The 17278-nt window shown below is 46.3% G+C and overlaps 1 protein-coding gene across 6 annotated transcripts in view; it reads right to left on the reverse strand.

The window, feature by feature from the left end:
- Tiam1 (T cell lymphoma invasion and metastasis 1) overlaps nt 1-17278 on the reverse strand; it is a 345165-nt gene that overhangs the window by 65728 nt on the left and 262159 nt on the right. For all 6 annotated transcript variants that reach the window (XM_029544321.1, XM_029544322.1, XM_021210115.1 and 3 more), the window contains 4 exons: nt 15466-15651; nt 10118-10264; nt 8514-8588; nt 5517-5687 (listed from right to left, as the gene is read on the reverse strand). In XM_029544321.1, coding sequence (XP_029400181.1) covers nt 5517-5687; nt 8514-8588; nt 10118-10264; nt 15466-15651 — 579 coding nt within the window. The remainder of the gene's footprint in view (nt 1-5516; nt 5688-8513; nt 8589-10117; nt 10265-15465; nt 15652-17278) is intronic.

Genomic DNA, 17278 nt, shown 5'->3' on the forward strand with positions numbered 1-17278 from the left:
GACGCACAGCAAATGGCTTGGGAATTAGAGTTCTCGGGGCCTTACCGTTCCTCTAGGACAGCTCAGTGGATCTACTCTATCTAAGATACCATCCTGGAGTTAATCTGACTAAAGAAGATACTGTGATTAATATGGTTTTATAAATATTTTTCAATCCACAGCCAAGAAGAAACATGGGAGAAAAGAAACAAGCTTTTCAAATGTTATAAGCCAACAAGGAATTATAGGACAAGAGCGGATAGATGGATAAATTGGTAGAGAGGATAAACAGGTAGATTTCATTTTAAAGTGTCTTTATCATTTGAAAATGCGCCCTAAAACACTAGCAAGTAAGTGATAAGCTATTTGGAATTTGCTTCCAAAGTCATCCACACTTGGCGGCAGAATAAACAAACCAATGAAACACGGCAAATATATATTCTATGCAATGGATACATGAGGATTTGTTACATGGATCTCACTTCTACATACATTTGAAATTTCTCAAATTTTTAAAATAAAATTTCAATTTTATATGAAGTAAGCAATAAAAAATAATCTCTCAATGACCTGTGATGAGAATTATCTTTTAATAAGTAAAATTTATTGTAGCGGGTAAAAACTCTTCCTTTATAGTGCCAGTATGTATGAATACATAGGCCAAAATGGTGCTCCAGTCATTAGCCCCTCAACGTTCAGTCAGTCACAGCTCACAGTGTGTGCAGGGTGCCGGGCGGGCAGGCACTCCATGACGCAGCAGGAGAATAACCAGTCTGATCACCAGGGCCTCTGGGGTGAGCTTGGGTTTGGAGAATTGGTGTGCGGAGACAGGGGAGTGGTGCCTTAGCTTTTTAAATAAATATATGCACAGAGGACAGTCATGTATTACCACAACAGCATAGTTCCAGAAAGTGGCAATGAGGTCCCTGGCAGCATGCAGCGGATGGCACAACAGGGAAGCCATTGAGGGTGGGGGTGATATGACCAGTTAGAAAAGTTTCCCTTGTGCGTCTGGGAGGGGCTTGGGGGGAGATGCTTCTTACTCTCCCGGGGCTTCACAAATTCTTTAATTACAAGCAAACATTTTGTTTTGCCATCTGTTCCCTACTGAGGCGCAAGGGAAGGGGACTGAGTTTCACATGGTCTCAGTAACAGGGACAAAGGAGCTTACTGCTGTCGTTAATAAACACTCGTGGTCAGTCCTAACCAGACTACCGCTTCCACAATCACCTTCTGGACGTCACAGCCTTGTACTAACCTCACCCAGGGGATGCTGGGACAAACCGCAGCGGGGCTCTCACCAGCCAGCTGTTGGCCACTACTAAAGAGAATGAGGACCCCTACCATCCCCAGACACCACACTGCTGACATTTGGAATTGCACAGGGAAGGACAAAGAGCAATTGGGTTTCAGTACGGAGAACATGGCTCACACTGTACATATTTCCCCAAACTTCTCTCTATTATTCATTGTCTTAATAACTTTAAAAAACAGAGATGAGTACGTGCAACTGTAAAAATGACGAAGACTGGCTGGAGCGCCAGCGTATGCATACTGCCCCTGCGCTCTAGCACCAGCGCATGCCTGCAGCCCGGTGCTCTAGAGGTTAAGGCAAGAGTGTTTCAAGGCTGAGACCAACTCAGGCTCAAAATCAGTAAATATGCAAATATTTACACAGGTTTAATAAGAAATCTAAAGACCCTTCCAGTTGGTGAATAGTTACTCTAAAATCAGGGCGGGAAGGGAATTCCTGTGGGTCCTCCCATTTCGGTGAAGGTTGAGGAGTATGATCTGAAACAAAGCAGGAGCTAACTCGGCCTCCTGACTCTCAGGGAGGACATTACGACTTCCATAGCAAAGCAGGCAGAACTACAATGGGGCTCATGACACGGTGTGTGCGAGAAGAATCCAAGTGTTGGAGAACATTGATGAAGGACTGTTGAGCATCTGGCTTGTTTTGACTTTGCAAAACATTCAAGAGAAAATTTCTTTGCAAGAGGAATTCCATTAGGGAAAAAAAAAATTAAATAGTGCAAAGTTGCTTTCCAGAGTACATTTACTCAAATCACTTAGCATTATATCTGTTTAGAGTCAAGAAAGCTAGCTGCAAATTGTGCCATAAAATAAATACCACAACTGGGCAAGTTTAGTTTAAAAAAACACCTCAGATCGTACTATAATTGGTTTAAAGGACTAAGTAGCTATGTAGTTCTTTTTAATAAATAGTTCGAGCCACGACGAGCCACTAAGACACATAAGAACTGGGATGGGGAAACAGCTGAGTTGGGAAATGTGTGTGTCTTGTAAGCATGAGACCTGAGGCCCACTCCAAGAACTATGTAAAACTTCCGGGAGAGATAGCATGTCACTCTGACTGTCACTCTGAGCCCAGTGCTCTGGACAGGGGACAGGGCAATCCCTGGGGCTGGCAGGCCAGCCTGTCTAGATTATTTTGTGAGGTCCAGGACAATGGGAAACCCTACCTCAAAGGAGGTGGACAGTGTCCCTAAAACTGGCATTCGAGGTTGTCCTTTGGCCTACACATATACACGGTGAACAGATACATGCATCACATCTAGACACACGGAGCAACGTGACACCATGCTCACACATGAACACTATGAGTCACTATGAAAAAATGGATCATTTTTGTAGTTTTGTATAATTGCAATAATCTGATTAAATTAAAAAGAACCACAGGCTGACATGGTTTCTGGCTGTGTTTAACAATCATTTCAGTAACGTCTATCACACGAAATGTGCATCTTGAAACATTTACTATACCAGAACTCGATCATCTGATCGAGATCACCAACTGGTGATCAGATGGATGGCAGATGATAAACTGAGGTGAAATGATGTGGGTCAGATGATAGGAAAGAGAATGCAAGAGACAGAAGAAAGAAATTGATTATTAGATAATAGGAATAACATCCGTCACCAATGCAGAGCTCGACAATAATGACATAAAAGACATTATATTAGATCATTTTATAATGTGCACGCCCTCTCTTCCCTTTCCATCCTTAGGAAGAGAACTGCTTCGCCAGTCACAGAGGAGTCGGGAGGACATGTGGGTCTGAGCACACTACACAATGTGTCCTACGTAGATGCTTCTCTGGAGGCCATCGGCTTCTTTTTCTTTTTTTTGGGGGGGGGGCAGGGGGGTTCGAGACAGTGTTTCTCTGTGTAGCCCTGGCTGTTCTGGAACTCACTCTGTAGACCAGGCTGGCCTCAAACTCAGAAATCCGCCTGCCTCTGCCTCTGCCTCTGTCTCCCAAGTGCTGGGATTAAAGGCGTGCGCCACCACTGCCCGGCCAGACCATCATTTCTTAAAGTACAGCGTGGAGGTTTTCCTTGTTTAACCTCAGGAGACAGAAGCTGTTCTACATGGTGCAGTCTTATGTCTGCTTTGACAGGAAAAGTGATCAGGAACACTGGGCAGGATGATCCATTTTTGTCACAGAAAGGGACTCTACCTTAAGGATGCCCATGGGAACTCAGTAAGGAACCAAACACTAGAGGAACAGAGGGACAGTATCACTTGATGATCGCCTCTACATGGCAGAGGCGACACTACCTTTTAAAAAGGCTAAATGCTTCTAAAAAACAAACAAACAAACAAACAAACAAACAAAAACCTGATCCAACCAATTCATCGTCCTTCCACCAATTTCCCACAAAAGCATGGCCATTCCAAAACTCCGGCTTAATTTTCAATTCCTCGAGGACACTCTGTGGCTGTGTCACTCCCTGGAGACACCTTCCAGGATCTGGCTTATGCAAAAACGTCAGGGTTCAACTTCCAGCAACTAAGAACTCCCACAGCTCTGCGGAGTATCAGTGATTCTCTAAAGGACTGTGCTATAAATGAAGGAGCACAGAAACCCTCGGAAGGCCACCTTTGCTAAGTAACTAGAATCAAGAGCCATGAGCAGAGGCGCCTGTATGTTTGAAAGCCAGAACTCATGTCCAGGAAAGAACTGAGGGATGTGAGGTGCCATCGTTCACTTTTAATGCCTATGTGGGGGCCGACTCAGCTTTGTCCTAAAACAACAAGTTGTCTAATTTTCTCCACATAAGACCGTTGAAATCTTGTGTGGACCAGATTATTTCATTCCCCTTCCCCCACTCATATGAAGTCATATTTTTTATATTAGACATTAGTGATTTTTTTTTAAAAAAAAGGCATATATAAATTTCTGGTAGTGTAATCACAACACACTTGTTGAGAGAGTGAAATTATTCAATATTTCCAAATCACACGCTGAATGAACAGGGCTTTTAAAATGTCATTGTTATTCATCCAAATGGTTCTAGAATAAAATTAGGATACAGTGGAAATTGACTCCCCTAGGAATATATTCTAGGTTCCTCTGAGCCCTGTGGACTGTCCTTCCCACAGACTAACGCTCTGAGAGTTTCTGTGAGTGTCCACCTGTCACAACTGCACACACCCGTTGGGGGCAGTGTGAACAAGGCTGTCTCTCCTATGCTCACTTGGCTGATCTTCCTGTCCTCTCTGAGTGTGATGTGAAGTGGGGCAAGTATGTAAGGCTTTCAGGGCCTTGCTTTCTGTATCTGCAAGTCAGGAGAATGACACTCCTTATCAGACGTGATGTGATCGACTAAGACCACAGATGCCACTACATACAGAAAAGTAAAATCCAGTGTGCGAGAAGGGTGACTTCCTGCTGTCACCTAAGGGCACCCAGATATGAAGAGGCTCACCTTGAAAAGGACGGAGACATTTCTACATTGAGAGGCAAAAGCAGAACAAAGCCAGTCACTGTCTAGTGAGAAAATGCAGGCTAACTCCACGTCCACAGGAAGAGCAATCTCCCATCGTGCCAAACTCACTTAGGATTTTCCCTAACCTGAAGATGTCACCAGGGTATCGGTTACCATTCAAACATCAGTTGGCAAAATGGGATGACACAATTGGATGCACGAATGTGCAAACATCTGGGCAACAGAAGGGCAAGCAGCATCACGCGTGCCTGTCCACAGTGGTGGGTTTTGCATTCTCAGTCCTAACAAGCTTCAGTCTCCGTCTCAGGGTCTCTAGACTGTGTGCAGGGAGAGGTGGTATTATATTCATTATAAACCTATGACCTGGAGATGAAGCACTCGGACGAGTTTCCCTCCTCCTCACTCAGGCACTGCTTACACATGGTGCACGTTGTCATGAAGGAATGCAGCACTGCCTGCATAAACCAGGCATACCCCGCCTCTTCCCTCAGACTGTGTCCCACGGGAGCTTGAGAAGAGGCCTCCTCCCTTAGACTGTGCCCCACGGGTGCCAGGCATACCCAACCTCCTCCCTCAGACTGGAGCTTGAGAAGAGGCCTCCTTCCTCAGACTGTGCCCCACAGGTGCCAGGCATACCCAGCCTCCTCCCTCAAACTGTACTCCACGGGCACCAGGCATGCCCAGCCTCCTCCCTCAGACTGTGCCCCACGGGTGCTTGAGAAGAGGCCTTCCCCCAACCCCCCAATTCTGCTCTTCTCAGGAGAACAACCTGAAGAGCTACATACCTTGCAAATGAGCTCCAAGGTGTCCCTCGCAGTGTCCCCCGGCCGGACAACCGTCAAGGCTGGCTGATCGTTGGGTAGACAGAACCAGGATGGAGTGAAATATTCATGGACCCAAATGTCACAGTCGGGGTTGTGCTGGTGGACACTGGGTAAGACCACTTCCTTCTCCCTCTGTGATAAGAAGCGAAGTCATCAGAGCTGCAGCCATCCATGTCTTTTTTTTTAAGATTTATTTATTATTATATGTAAATACACTGTAGCTGTCTTCAGACACACCAGAAGAGGGCATCAGATCTCATTATGGATGGTTGTGAGCCACCATGTGGTTGCTGGGATTTGAACTCTGGACCTTTGGAAGAGCAGTCAGTGCTCTGACCCACAGAGCCATCTCACTAGCCCTGCCATCCATGTCTAATGACTGACTTCAGATGCCCTGACTATCTATGCCCAGGCTAACAGCCTAGGAGAGAAGGAAGGTGCCTATGAGAGAAGGCGAGAAGGAGGGGGACCCCTGGGAGAGACAGCTAGTGAGATAGGAGCTTTATGAAAGGAAAGGCAGGCAGCTTTTGACTCTGAGCACGGGGCGCATGTCCCTAGAGCCATGATGTAATCATGGCACGGATGAGCAGAGAGCAAGATCATTCGGTTCAGCCCAATGTCTCTTCCACAAAGGCATTTTGAATTTTGAGCAGGAAATTCCATCACGGCAAGAATATCTGCCATGTAAATTTTATACTGCAAAGTAACAATGAGGCCGCAATGGAACTGTGTTCATAAAGATAATAATACCCTGGCTCCACAGGCTGACAGGCAGCAGAGTTCTGTGTCCTCCCTGGGCGGCCAGGACAGCCCTGGGAGGAACAAGGTCACATCCCAGATGGAGCTCAAAGAGCGTCAAGGCGGTCCTCCCTAGGATCACGACTGTCACTGTCGTTTCAGCCACACCGACTGAGGTTGGGGGGAGCAGAGGTGTGGACGTGGGGGAAGAACGTATACAAATGTAGCCAGGCTGAACCTCACAAGCAGAGGAGCCAGGGCACAAAGCGTCCTCGGACCCACAATCCCGCAGGAGCCCCAGCAAATAAGATGTGTTAGACCGTTGCAATGTGAATGCACTTCATGCTCAAGTATGGCTCTGTTAGGGGGTTATGACCTAGGCCACTGGCTGGTAAGTCTGGGTCTACAGATTCCCAGGAACAAGGTTCAAAGCAGCTACCTACAAGAAGAGAACAACTTCTCTGGAAATGCTGGGAGGTAGTAACATGACTTCCATTCATGGCAACAACAACAACAACAACAACAGTAGTAATAGTAGTTTTTGTAGTAATAATAATAATAATACCCCAACAACCCAGTGGAAGGGTTTTGGGAGAGAAACCCCGTAGGGGAAGAGTCTCGGCCCTGCCTTCACGCAGAAGCTGGACTCGAAAAGAATCACCACAAAGCCTTCACTTCCCACACCCCATGACCTATGACTGGGATCTTCCCAGGCTGCTCCCACACGCGACATTAAATAAGTGCCCTTAGCACTGGGTCAACCGTAGATTTGCATCTAAACTGCTCTTTGGGGCAAGGCTAAATGCCCGGAAGCTGGATTTTAAACAGGTAGCCTAGAAAAATGGGAAACACAGAGGTACAAGGGAACTCAAAACTTCTGTCATTCCCATACCTGTATGCAGGAAATGATGCTACATCATTTTAAATGTATAACACAAGGCTGGAGAGATGGTTCAGCGGTTAAGAGCACTGACTGTTCTTCTAGAGGTCCTGAGTTCAAATCCCAGCAACCACATGGTGGCTCACAACCATGGGATCTGACGCCCTCTTCTGGTGTGTCTGAAGACATCTACAGTGCACTTATATACATAAAATAATTCTTTAAAAAAAAAGTATAATACATGAAAAACTGGCCAACTCCAGATACAACAAGGTAAATATTTAAAACTATGCTGGCTTGCATATCCGTGCAGTGATCTAATTTCATCATGAACAAGGTGCCATGGGAACGCATTCCCTGAGTGAGCCACCTCCAGACCCGGGGTTACACATCCAGGAAATGTGAGTAATGAAAGGCCCTTCCTGTGACCACTGCTCCCCAGTGCCCTCTGATACCAAGAACTCCACCTTACTCTGGCTTCTGTGGATCAGATCCTTCTAGAACACTGGGTTCAGCAGCTGCTGACTAATATTACTTGGTTGCTTGGCAACCAAAAGCTGAATTCTGCCACACTGATCCTGGAGATGGGAACCAGAAAAATCGCAGCAACTGTCAGCACTAGGACCCCAAGGAAAGTGTAACTGGGGTCCTGGAAAAGAAGGCATCCTTTTTGTTGTTGTTGTTGTTTTGTTTTTTGTTTTGTTTTGTTTTTTTTTTTTTTTTTTTTTTTTTTTNTTTTTTTTTTTTTTTTTTTTTTTTTTTTTTTTTTTAGCAAGGCCACGAAAAGTGGCTACGGGGAAATCAAGGCCTTTCTGGGGTTTTAATCCTGACAATTTGAAAGCCTCTATTCAATTCAAGCACAAGGTTGAATCATGCCTGAGTATTAGACTTGGGAGGAAAATGCATTTTTAAAAAGAAGAACAGACTATCAGAACCCTGTTTTGAAATTCCTGGGAACAAAATAGCAGGTGTGGGCAGAGAGAGAGGGCACTAAGAACTCACCTCTTGGGAATCAAAGTTGTGCATAAAAAGGAATTAGCAATGACACGAACTGTTCAGCTAACTCAGAACTCAAATCTTGTATTAGTTGCAATCTTACACATCAGATGATAAGTATGGAAAATGTTATGTCAGCGGGGAAATATTCTTATTAGCACCAAGATTTAAACATAAAATGGTTTTCCCCACCTTGTGGTAACCTGTTAGATAACGTTTGTAAAAACCTGATTGTTTCAGGTTTTCGTACTGGGTGTACTGAGTTTTAGTTTCCCCCAAATCGCAGCACCGTGCACACGCTGGTGCCCTCATGTGACCCAAAGGGAAGACGTGTTGGCTTTTACCTTGCCATCTGGAACAGTGTCATCAAATATTCCCTCTAAAGATCTCTTTACGGCGTCAGTCCCCTCTCCAAACACCTGCACAGACAAAAGTGTCATCTTAAAAAAAGGAACTCTGACCAACAGGGCAAAGGGGAGGGGCAGTGGCTGGCCAAAGGGGAGGGGCTTTCTGAAAACATCACAGCAGGGAGGCCCTCCTGGATCCCAAAGAATGTCACAACTTAAGATGGCAAACCACAAGAATCAGGTCCCAGGAAATCAAACTTCCCACGCGTTTAATAGTTCACACACACACACACACACACACACACACACACACACATCCAGTAAAAATGAAGCTACAGAAACATAAAATTTTTGTCTATTTTAAAGTTCTGAATTAATGCTGAAATTTCTATTACAGTATTTATGGCTAAGCAAGATTTTTTTTTAAAAAATTTACTTTAGGAATTATAAGAATGATTTAAAAACACACTGTGAAGATATTTGCTTGTATCTATTGAAATTCGGCTATACATTCCAATCTACCTGGCTACAATCTAACCTGGTGCCCAGAAGCTAAGGCCATATAAACCAAGAGTTCTGACAGAACCTAAGTCCAAACTGCAAGGCCTCTCTCTGCAGAAGGAGGGCAGGGATACTGATGCGAACGGCCTCCTCCTGAAGTCAAGGCAGAGAGCCACCGAATCTCGACTGTGCCAGGTCCGCCCTACCCTCCTGAAGATTAAAAAGTAAACCAGGTTGCTCATGGCCACCTGGCTGGTCTCCTTCAGGTTCCATCAAGACAGAAAACACAATGTTTCAAAGTTGAGTGTGATCTGGTCACACCCTCGCAAATGTTGTCCAGCTACAGTAGTCCATGAAATGAATCCGCCCTCCAAAAAGACTCGAGTCCCTCGTCTTCTGGTCTCTAGAATCTAGACAAGTAGTTGGAGGCTTCCTGGTGTCAGGAGGGAGGCCGCAGCGGGAAGGGGGAGAGAAAGACCTCTGGGCTCTGCTACTCGGGGCTCCACCAAGCATCAGCCCAGACCACGTGAGCCCCGTGATCCTCTGCTAGGCTTGGATCTGAGTAGAGGCAGCCAGGGTGGCTACTCTCACATTCCTGGGTCCTCGTTCCACGTAAGACCACCTTCCAAATCTCAGAGGCAAGGAAACGGTCCCATTTCCCTGGAGGTTGCCTTTGATCGCATATCAGAGACGGCTTAAGAAGACTATATTTAATGCTCACTGGGCTTCCTGTGGAGCCTGCTCTGCTCTGAGGACTTACATGAATTCTGCACTTTCTTTACTAGGTCTGTAATTAACCAGAGTCTGGGGGGAGGGCAGGCGGGAGAGGGAGGTCGATGACAGACTAATGGAGGAGCTCAGTGTTTGGGCTGTAAGCTACTTATTAAAAACTGTCTCGCAGAACTAAAGTGTCAAGTTGATTTAAAGTGTCAGTAAAGACACATGTATGCATGCAAGCACTCACACATGCATGCACACACACACACACACACACACACACACGCACACGCACACGCACACGCACATGCACGCACACTCAAGAGCATACACTGACACAGAAGCAACATCAGTGGATCCTTTGTGTTGACTCTGGGGCCTACCTGGTTGATGGTTGGGCGTCCCTGCTTCTTTTTGGAGGTAGTGTCTAGGCCCCAGAGAGAAGAAAACCTGCTCCTTCGCTTGCTTGCAGACCTGGACATGGCCTGAGTACGCCTTCTCACTCCGATCTCACCAGTCCGGGCTGCCACCTGGGATTTGTTAAGACAGAAGAAGCAACAGGGCTGACACCGGTGCCTCGAGGTGCCATCTAGTCCTACCTTTCCATACACCCCTCTCACAGTATAGCAATGACCCTAGTGTTCAAAGCATTAAGCTGCAGCATGGGGACTCTGGGACCTTCGCTGACTTAAGATGAAAAGCTGGCGAGCTCAATCACCGTAGAAAATCAACAATAATAAGTACAATGGTAATACACTATGCCACATTGCTGAGAGTTAGCCGTCCTCCAGTCAGACTTGAGCTGCCGCACCTACTGCATGGAGCCACGTTTTCTTTAGCTGCCTCCTGACAGCTACGGGACAGTTACCTAGCATCTTAATTCAAAATGGCACCGAAGGTTGGTGAAAACCAGCAGGTTTCTGCCTGCTGTGATTCCACACTAAATCTAAACCAGCCAGTCTCTTCCATCTCTGAGAAAACAGGAAACCATCCTCTTCGCTAGGCAAGTAATTCGTGGCCCCAATACCCAGTGGCTCCTCTAGAAAATCCATAATGTATCTGGGCACTTGGCCAAGAAGTCAAAGCTGGTTTTTCCTTGGAGCGGGGCACACACTGTAAGCAGTTCTGGGTAATGGGAGAGTGTCTAGGAAATGTTTTCAAAGGAGAGAGCTTTCTTTGACACAGTTCATCCCTGGTGACAGGAGGGACTGGGTCACAGCCTGAAACATCAGTCTTTTCCAGGATGGAAGACCAAGGGAAACACCCTGCAGACTGGGCCACCGAGCTAAACAGTCTCCCTCTGTCTCTGTCTTTTTCATTGTGTCGGGGATCGAACCCAGGGCCTTACGGATGCTAGGCAAGCTCTCTACCACTGAGCTGTACCCAAGGCTAACAAATGTACTGCTGAATGGAGGGGGGTTTTCTCTCATGCATACATATACTCTGTCTCGTGTGTGTGTGTGTGTGTGTGTGTGTGTGTGTGTGTGTGTGTGTGTGTAACATAGATCTTCCATAACTTACATATGTTATGTTAGGTGAAGAGGAAATTACATTTATATTTCTTTTTAAAGCTATCCTCTGCTGAGATGCCTCCAAGGTACCATCTAAGCAGGGAATCACTTCACAACAGAAGTCCCCATATTTGAAGCTACCACAGTGACAGTTGTGGCAGTAGGGGGACTCGAGGACTCCAGAAAGTCTGTAGAGCATTCAAACTTGAACTTTACCCTACAGGTTATAAGCAATGTTCCAGGAACTTCAGGGCTCTTCTGCCAGGAGATCTCAACAGGCCACCCACAAAATCTGCTTTCCGAAGGGCGAGGTAGGAGGCGCAGCCAGTCAGACTGGAAATGAAAGCCCCCACCTGTTCTTTGTTGCTGGAGGTGAATGTCTAAGAACCTACTTGTCATAGATTCCCACGCGGGCAACTCCCAACGAGCCAGGTGCCAACTGGCAGCAGCCTCGGGGATGAACTGGTATTGGGCAACACAGGGGGCCTCCCAACCCACAGCATGTCAGCCACAAGGCATTTCCTGAGTCTTTGGTACCGACAGTGTCAACAGAGCAGAATCCCAGAGAGCGGACGAGCAAGGACCCTCACATGCATGAGGACTGGAGCCAGACAGCTTCTCTCAGGGCATTAGGGAGAAGGGTTTTGGACTCAGAGACAAACACAAGGATGAGAGAGCTGTGGGGTCCTGCATTGTCTCAGCTAAGTACTTAAGAAACAGGTCAGGGCATTAAGAAGCAGGAGCCAAGATTCCCGTGAGAATTTTTATGAGAAAGATTTTAACCTACATTTATTCTTTAGGTATCTGGGGAGGGGGTGGGGAGTCCCACAAACAGAATGCACCATAGAACATGTCAGATGTTCTGGTCTCAACTTTGAGTCGAAGGCAAACAAAGATTGTAACATGATTAGATCAGAACATGCTGATACGTGTGTTCTGTGTAGACCCAGAAGAAATGGTGTTGAACTTTAAAACCCTAAGCAAAACAAAGCCTGAAAAAGAAAAAAAAAAAAATCCAGCTGTTTGGTCTCTGTGAATTTGCAAACAGCAAAGGCTACCTGTAAGTACAGTGTCTGTCGGTCTGTCTACCCTCATTCTACACACCAGGAGGGGTGAATACTCCGTATCTGTGGATTCAAACAACCTCAGATCAAAATTATTCATGTTCCATATGCATTGAGCATGCTGAGACACCTTCCCCATCGCCGTTCAGTAAACAATGTAGTGTAAGTACCTCCAGAGCATCTATCTGCATTGCATTAAGTGTTGTAAGTAGCCTACATATGGTTCAAAGTGTGCGGGAGGGAAGACCGACTATGTGGGAACAGCGAGCATGCCTTGTTGTGTGAGGCGCTTGACCACCCCCTTGGGTATCTGAGGGGCTCCTGATGCCACTCTTCTGAGGATGCTGAGAGGTGACGATCGCAACAGGGGTGTGTTAGCCTGTGCATTTCCTTCCCAGCATGCCTCGCTGTCTGCCCTTAACCATATTCCATTAGCTGCAGGTGTTCCTCCCCTTGTCTTTTCCTACATGGACCTGAGGCTCCAGTAGAGCGGACTCTGTGTTCTTTGCTCTTTTAATCCTCATCGCAAGGCTAGCAGCTGACGTACGTCAGGGGCGTGCATGGATTTATCAATCAATCAATCAATCAATCAATCAAATAAATAAATAAATAAATAAATAAATAAATAAATAAATAAATAAATAAAAGATTTGAAACCCAATGCCATGGCGGCAATAAACTCTTGGGTTTCTAATCTCAGGAGGGAAGAAAAGCACAGAAAATATAAACCTGTGCTTCCTCCGGACACTCAGTGCCTGGCTGGCGGGCTGACTGACTCAGGCTGCTCAGAGACTCCAGCAGGCACTTTCAAGTGCTAAGGCCCTGAAAGGTACTGGTAGCCACCTCCCCCAGCCCCGCCCCACCCCTCTCAAGACAGTAATGACCAGAGGGGTATAGAAAACCAGGCTGGCAGAACTGCTGGACAAGAACTCAGAAGTTTCTCAATGATCAGCCCAGACAATGGCTCTTCTGAGGCGGTCACCTGACTATCAGTCAGCTCATCCGTGCAAAGGAGAACAATGATAACCTTTCTTCAAAGACTACAGCGGGGACCCTTCAGTTAATGAAGGCAGATCACTCAGCAGGACTGAGGCTCTCCTAGTGAATGGGACTCCCATTGGAGCTCAAAGCCCTCCCCTGGCCCTGGAACCCTTGCACCTCCTCCAACCCCACTTAAAAGGAGGGAGGAATATCCTAGACAAAGGAGAAATTGAAGAATGATTCTGCTCCCATTGAGAGGAGGGGACCCTTAGGGTCAAATGACAAGGAGAGATTGGGGGCTGGGTGTCCAATAAATCAGACTGAAATTCCCTGCTTGGGTTGTTCTTCAAGAGCCTGTGCAGAAAATAGAACAAGATACCCAATAGAGTGACCTAACGTGTTCTGTCTCAAGTCAAAGCCCTGCTGCAGACAGGCCAAGATGCATGGACACCAAACCAGGGTTTGTGCTGGCGAGGTAGACAGCAAGAAACAGAACAGAGCCACAGAGAGGCAGACTTAGGAAACTAAACAGCATTCTTCCAAATAACTGAGCAAAAAGGCTCAGAGTTACCAACTTCTTCAACGGGGCAGATTCCGCACACCTGCCACCAGATGAGGCGTGCATACGTCATAGACATTAAGAAGGGGAGTTTAGAAGATCAAAGATCAATTACGACAAGTGGCTCAATGGTTCTCCTTGTCTGTGTCAGAGACATACGCTCCAGTGTCTTATAAGAAAATAATCAAAGCATGGAAGTTTGAAGTAGAAAGTCAAACTGTATTTCTTCACGGTCTATCAGTAAAGGGGAGAGGGGCGTGGACACTGGAGAGAGGGGCGTGGACACGAGTTCGAGAGCTTGTTAATAAAAATAAATAAACACTTTTGATTAGGATATTCTGATGGTGCAAAGTGAAAATTTTCATCTCATATCTTCTTCCCACACAGAATGAAGGTTTGGCTAAATTAAAAACTAGTGACAGACCTAGCTGGGTTCACTCACTCACCCAGCTATTACAGACAAAAAAAAAGTAGCAGCCAGAGAGACAGGCAAGAAGGACTGAAATGAGCAGGTAAGACGGTTTTTAACAAACTCTAGCAGTTGGTGTTTAAGACCTCTTTCAAAATGTAAATCTCCTTCTAACTAGCTGAATGGTGACATAAATCTATTTACAAAGAATGCAAACACCTTGGACCAAATTATAGCTCAGAATTCAGTGGAGGACTCAGCTGAGACTTCCCAGGGCAGCTCTGTCTGGACCCTGACACTTACCATCTAATTCGACAGCAAATGTGTCACGGGTGCAGTACCCCTACATTATGAGGGCATCCCCCTACACTGGCTACAACGTGTTGCTTGTATATGGGTTGTTTTTCCCCTTTGGCAGAAATGGACCCAAAGTACATAAAGCTGTTTGTAATTTAGCAAGTGTTCAAGATTTTAGACTGTCATCACAGAACAGCACACAACCTGCCTGCGTGCTCTAGGGGTCAGACGAAAGCCTCCTTCCTTAGGAAAGCAAGCATTCAGCTACTTCATCACTTCCTTGGGAGAGCAAGGGTTTGGCTACTTCATCACTGAAACTTGGCCTTCCTCAAACACACCATATATTTGCAGCCATCAAACTATGACAGAGCAAGACCTCCAGCCTCTACAAAGATCTGTGTTTAATCTATGTCATGTGGGGGACTGGGGAGGATACATCTACCCATGATTAGATTCATGCATAAAGAAAAGCCCTCCATCGATCATTTACATAAAGTTAATTTCTTTTCTAACTTTGCCAAAACTGCCTAAAAATATCATCAACAAACACTGCTGTGCACACATCTTAAGACAGCACTGTTATGGGGCTGGGGTGGAACTCAACAGCAGAGCGATTACGTAGCATGTGGGAGACCTTCAATTCCCAATACCATGGACCGGGGGTAGGAGTGTGGGTACAATGCCTTTGGAGTTTCCTTTACACAATAGTTTAAGCCCTATCCAAAGAGATTTATTTAAGCACATTTCCACACAGGTTCAAATAAAATTTTTGCATGAACTGCAGAGTGAAGCCTTTTTGGAAATCTGTATTGGGCAGAACCAGGGAAACATGTCAGAACCGCTGTCAGGTCCTACTCAGGAGTAATCATTGAGATGAATATATTTTCAAAAGTCACTTGCTTCTACTCACCAGGGCATGGAAAGATGACACGGAGAAGATCCCAAGGCGGCCCATGGCCACCTTCGTGGGCCGGCTCGCAAAAGCAAGCAGCCTTTTGGGGTTTGGCAGCTCCCCGCCCTGGAGGCTGGCGAGGTAACAGCGGAACCGGAACAGGTCCATCTGGAACTGCTCGAGGTTCTGCTCCCAAACAAAGATCTACAGTCGTGGGGGGGAGAGAGGGGGAGAGCAAAGGGTCAGGAAAGGTAAGAACAAACGTTAGCCACACCTTCCTCTCCAAGAGTCTTGAAGGTCTGTTTATTGTAAAGGCAAAATTATAATTCCAGAGGGTAAACAACGGGGCGGGGGGGGGGCTCTTAGGCTGTGTGTCTTCTTGTTTACAAAGATCTGTAACCATAAACTCAGTATCAGAAACATAAAGTACATTGTTAGTGACTGGTGCTCTCCTAGCCGAGATTTCATGGCTGTGTGTGTGTGTGTGTGTGTGTGTGTGTGTGTGTGTGTGTGTGTGTGTGTGAATTCTGACCACTAACCTAAGACAGAAGGAATGAAAATAGAGGGATTTCCAGTACCAAGGGACTTTTCATGTGGGCTAAGAGAGAGCTTTTACCAAGGAAAGTGAAGAAAAATAAAGTCAAAGGTCAAAAGCAAACAAACCGAAAGCTTTGGTGAACACAGGGTGGTAAGAAAGGGTTGGAAGTGAGAAGCTGTCAGTGGTGGAGACCCAGATACTGGGGAACGGGGTTCCATTCCACGGCTAGTGCCCACACACGTGTCTTGGTCACTCAAAGTGGCAAGGTGTCCTCTAGCTACTGATATGACATTCAAGCAAGATCACAGAAGGGAGAGGTGCATTGGAGAATAACACACTGACACAGACTGAGAGCTCCTGGGGCTGGAGCGGCGACTCGGCGGCTAAGCACTTTTGTTGCTCTGACAGGACCTGAGGTCTATTCCCAGCACCCACTGGACAGCTCATGACTGCCTGTAACTTCATTTCTAGTGCTTCCGATGCCCTCTTCTGACCTCTGTGGGCACCAAGAATGTGCACGATGCCCAGACACACAACAAGCGACACCACACACTTAAAGTCAAATCTTCAGAAAGGATAATGTGAGGGCTAAGGGGTCATCGGTGACATCTCCCTTTTTAATCTCTGGTAAAATCAGTGAGAACCCAGACATTTGTGACAGCAGTGTTCACAGCAGCCGAGAAGCTGCAAATGGCTCAAATGCTCATCTAAGGAGAGATGGTCCAGGGTGTGTCTGGAAGAGGGAATAAGGAACAGGCCAAAGGGGGAAGGTGTGCCGATGTGAGCTAGGGTCAGATCAACTCCAAGAGGCAGGCGCAAGGGTCGCATACTAAGCAAACACATTATTAGGGAGCGTCTCAAAGGGAAACCGTTCAAGGTAGGGAGCCAGAGACTGAGGGAGGCAAACTCGAGTTCTGTTCCTTCCAGAGCTGGATGAGGGAGGTAGCACCTCGTATCTCATATGCACTGACCGCTAAGCTGTTGTCCACTTCACATGGTTTTTTTGCTATGTGAATTTGCCTTGTGAGTTGCTTTGTGAATTTACAGCAACCAGTAAACAGAAAGGACAGAGCAAAGGGCCCTATGTACCCTATAGCTATTGTGACGATGTACAGATTTTTGCCTTGACATTATTTGTTAAACACTACAGTGCAGCAATTATTTATACACCATTTGTATCTACCAGGTATCACAAATGACACGGGGATGGGCTATGAACACACACTATACCATCTTATGTCACGGGGATGGGCTATGAACACACACTACGCCATCTTATGTCACGGGGATGGG

Source organism: Mus pahari, chromosome 12 (genome assembly GCF_900095145.1).
Source record: "Mus pahari chromosome 12, PAHARI_EIJ_v1.1, whole genome shotgun sequence".
Classification (NCBI taxonomy): Eukaryota; Metazoa; Chordata; class Mammalia; order Rodentia; family Muridae; genus Mus; species Mus pahari.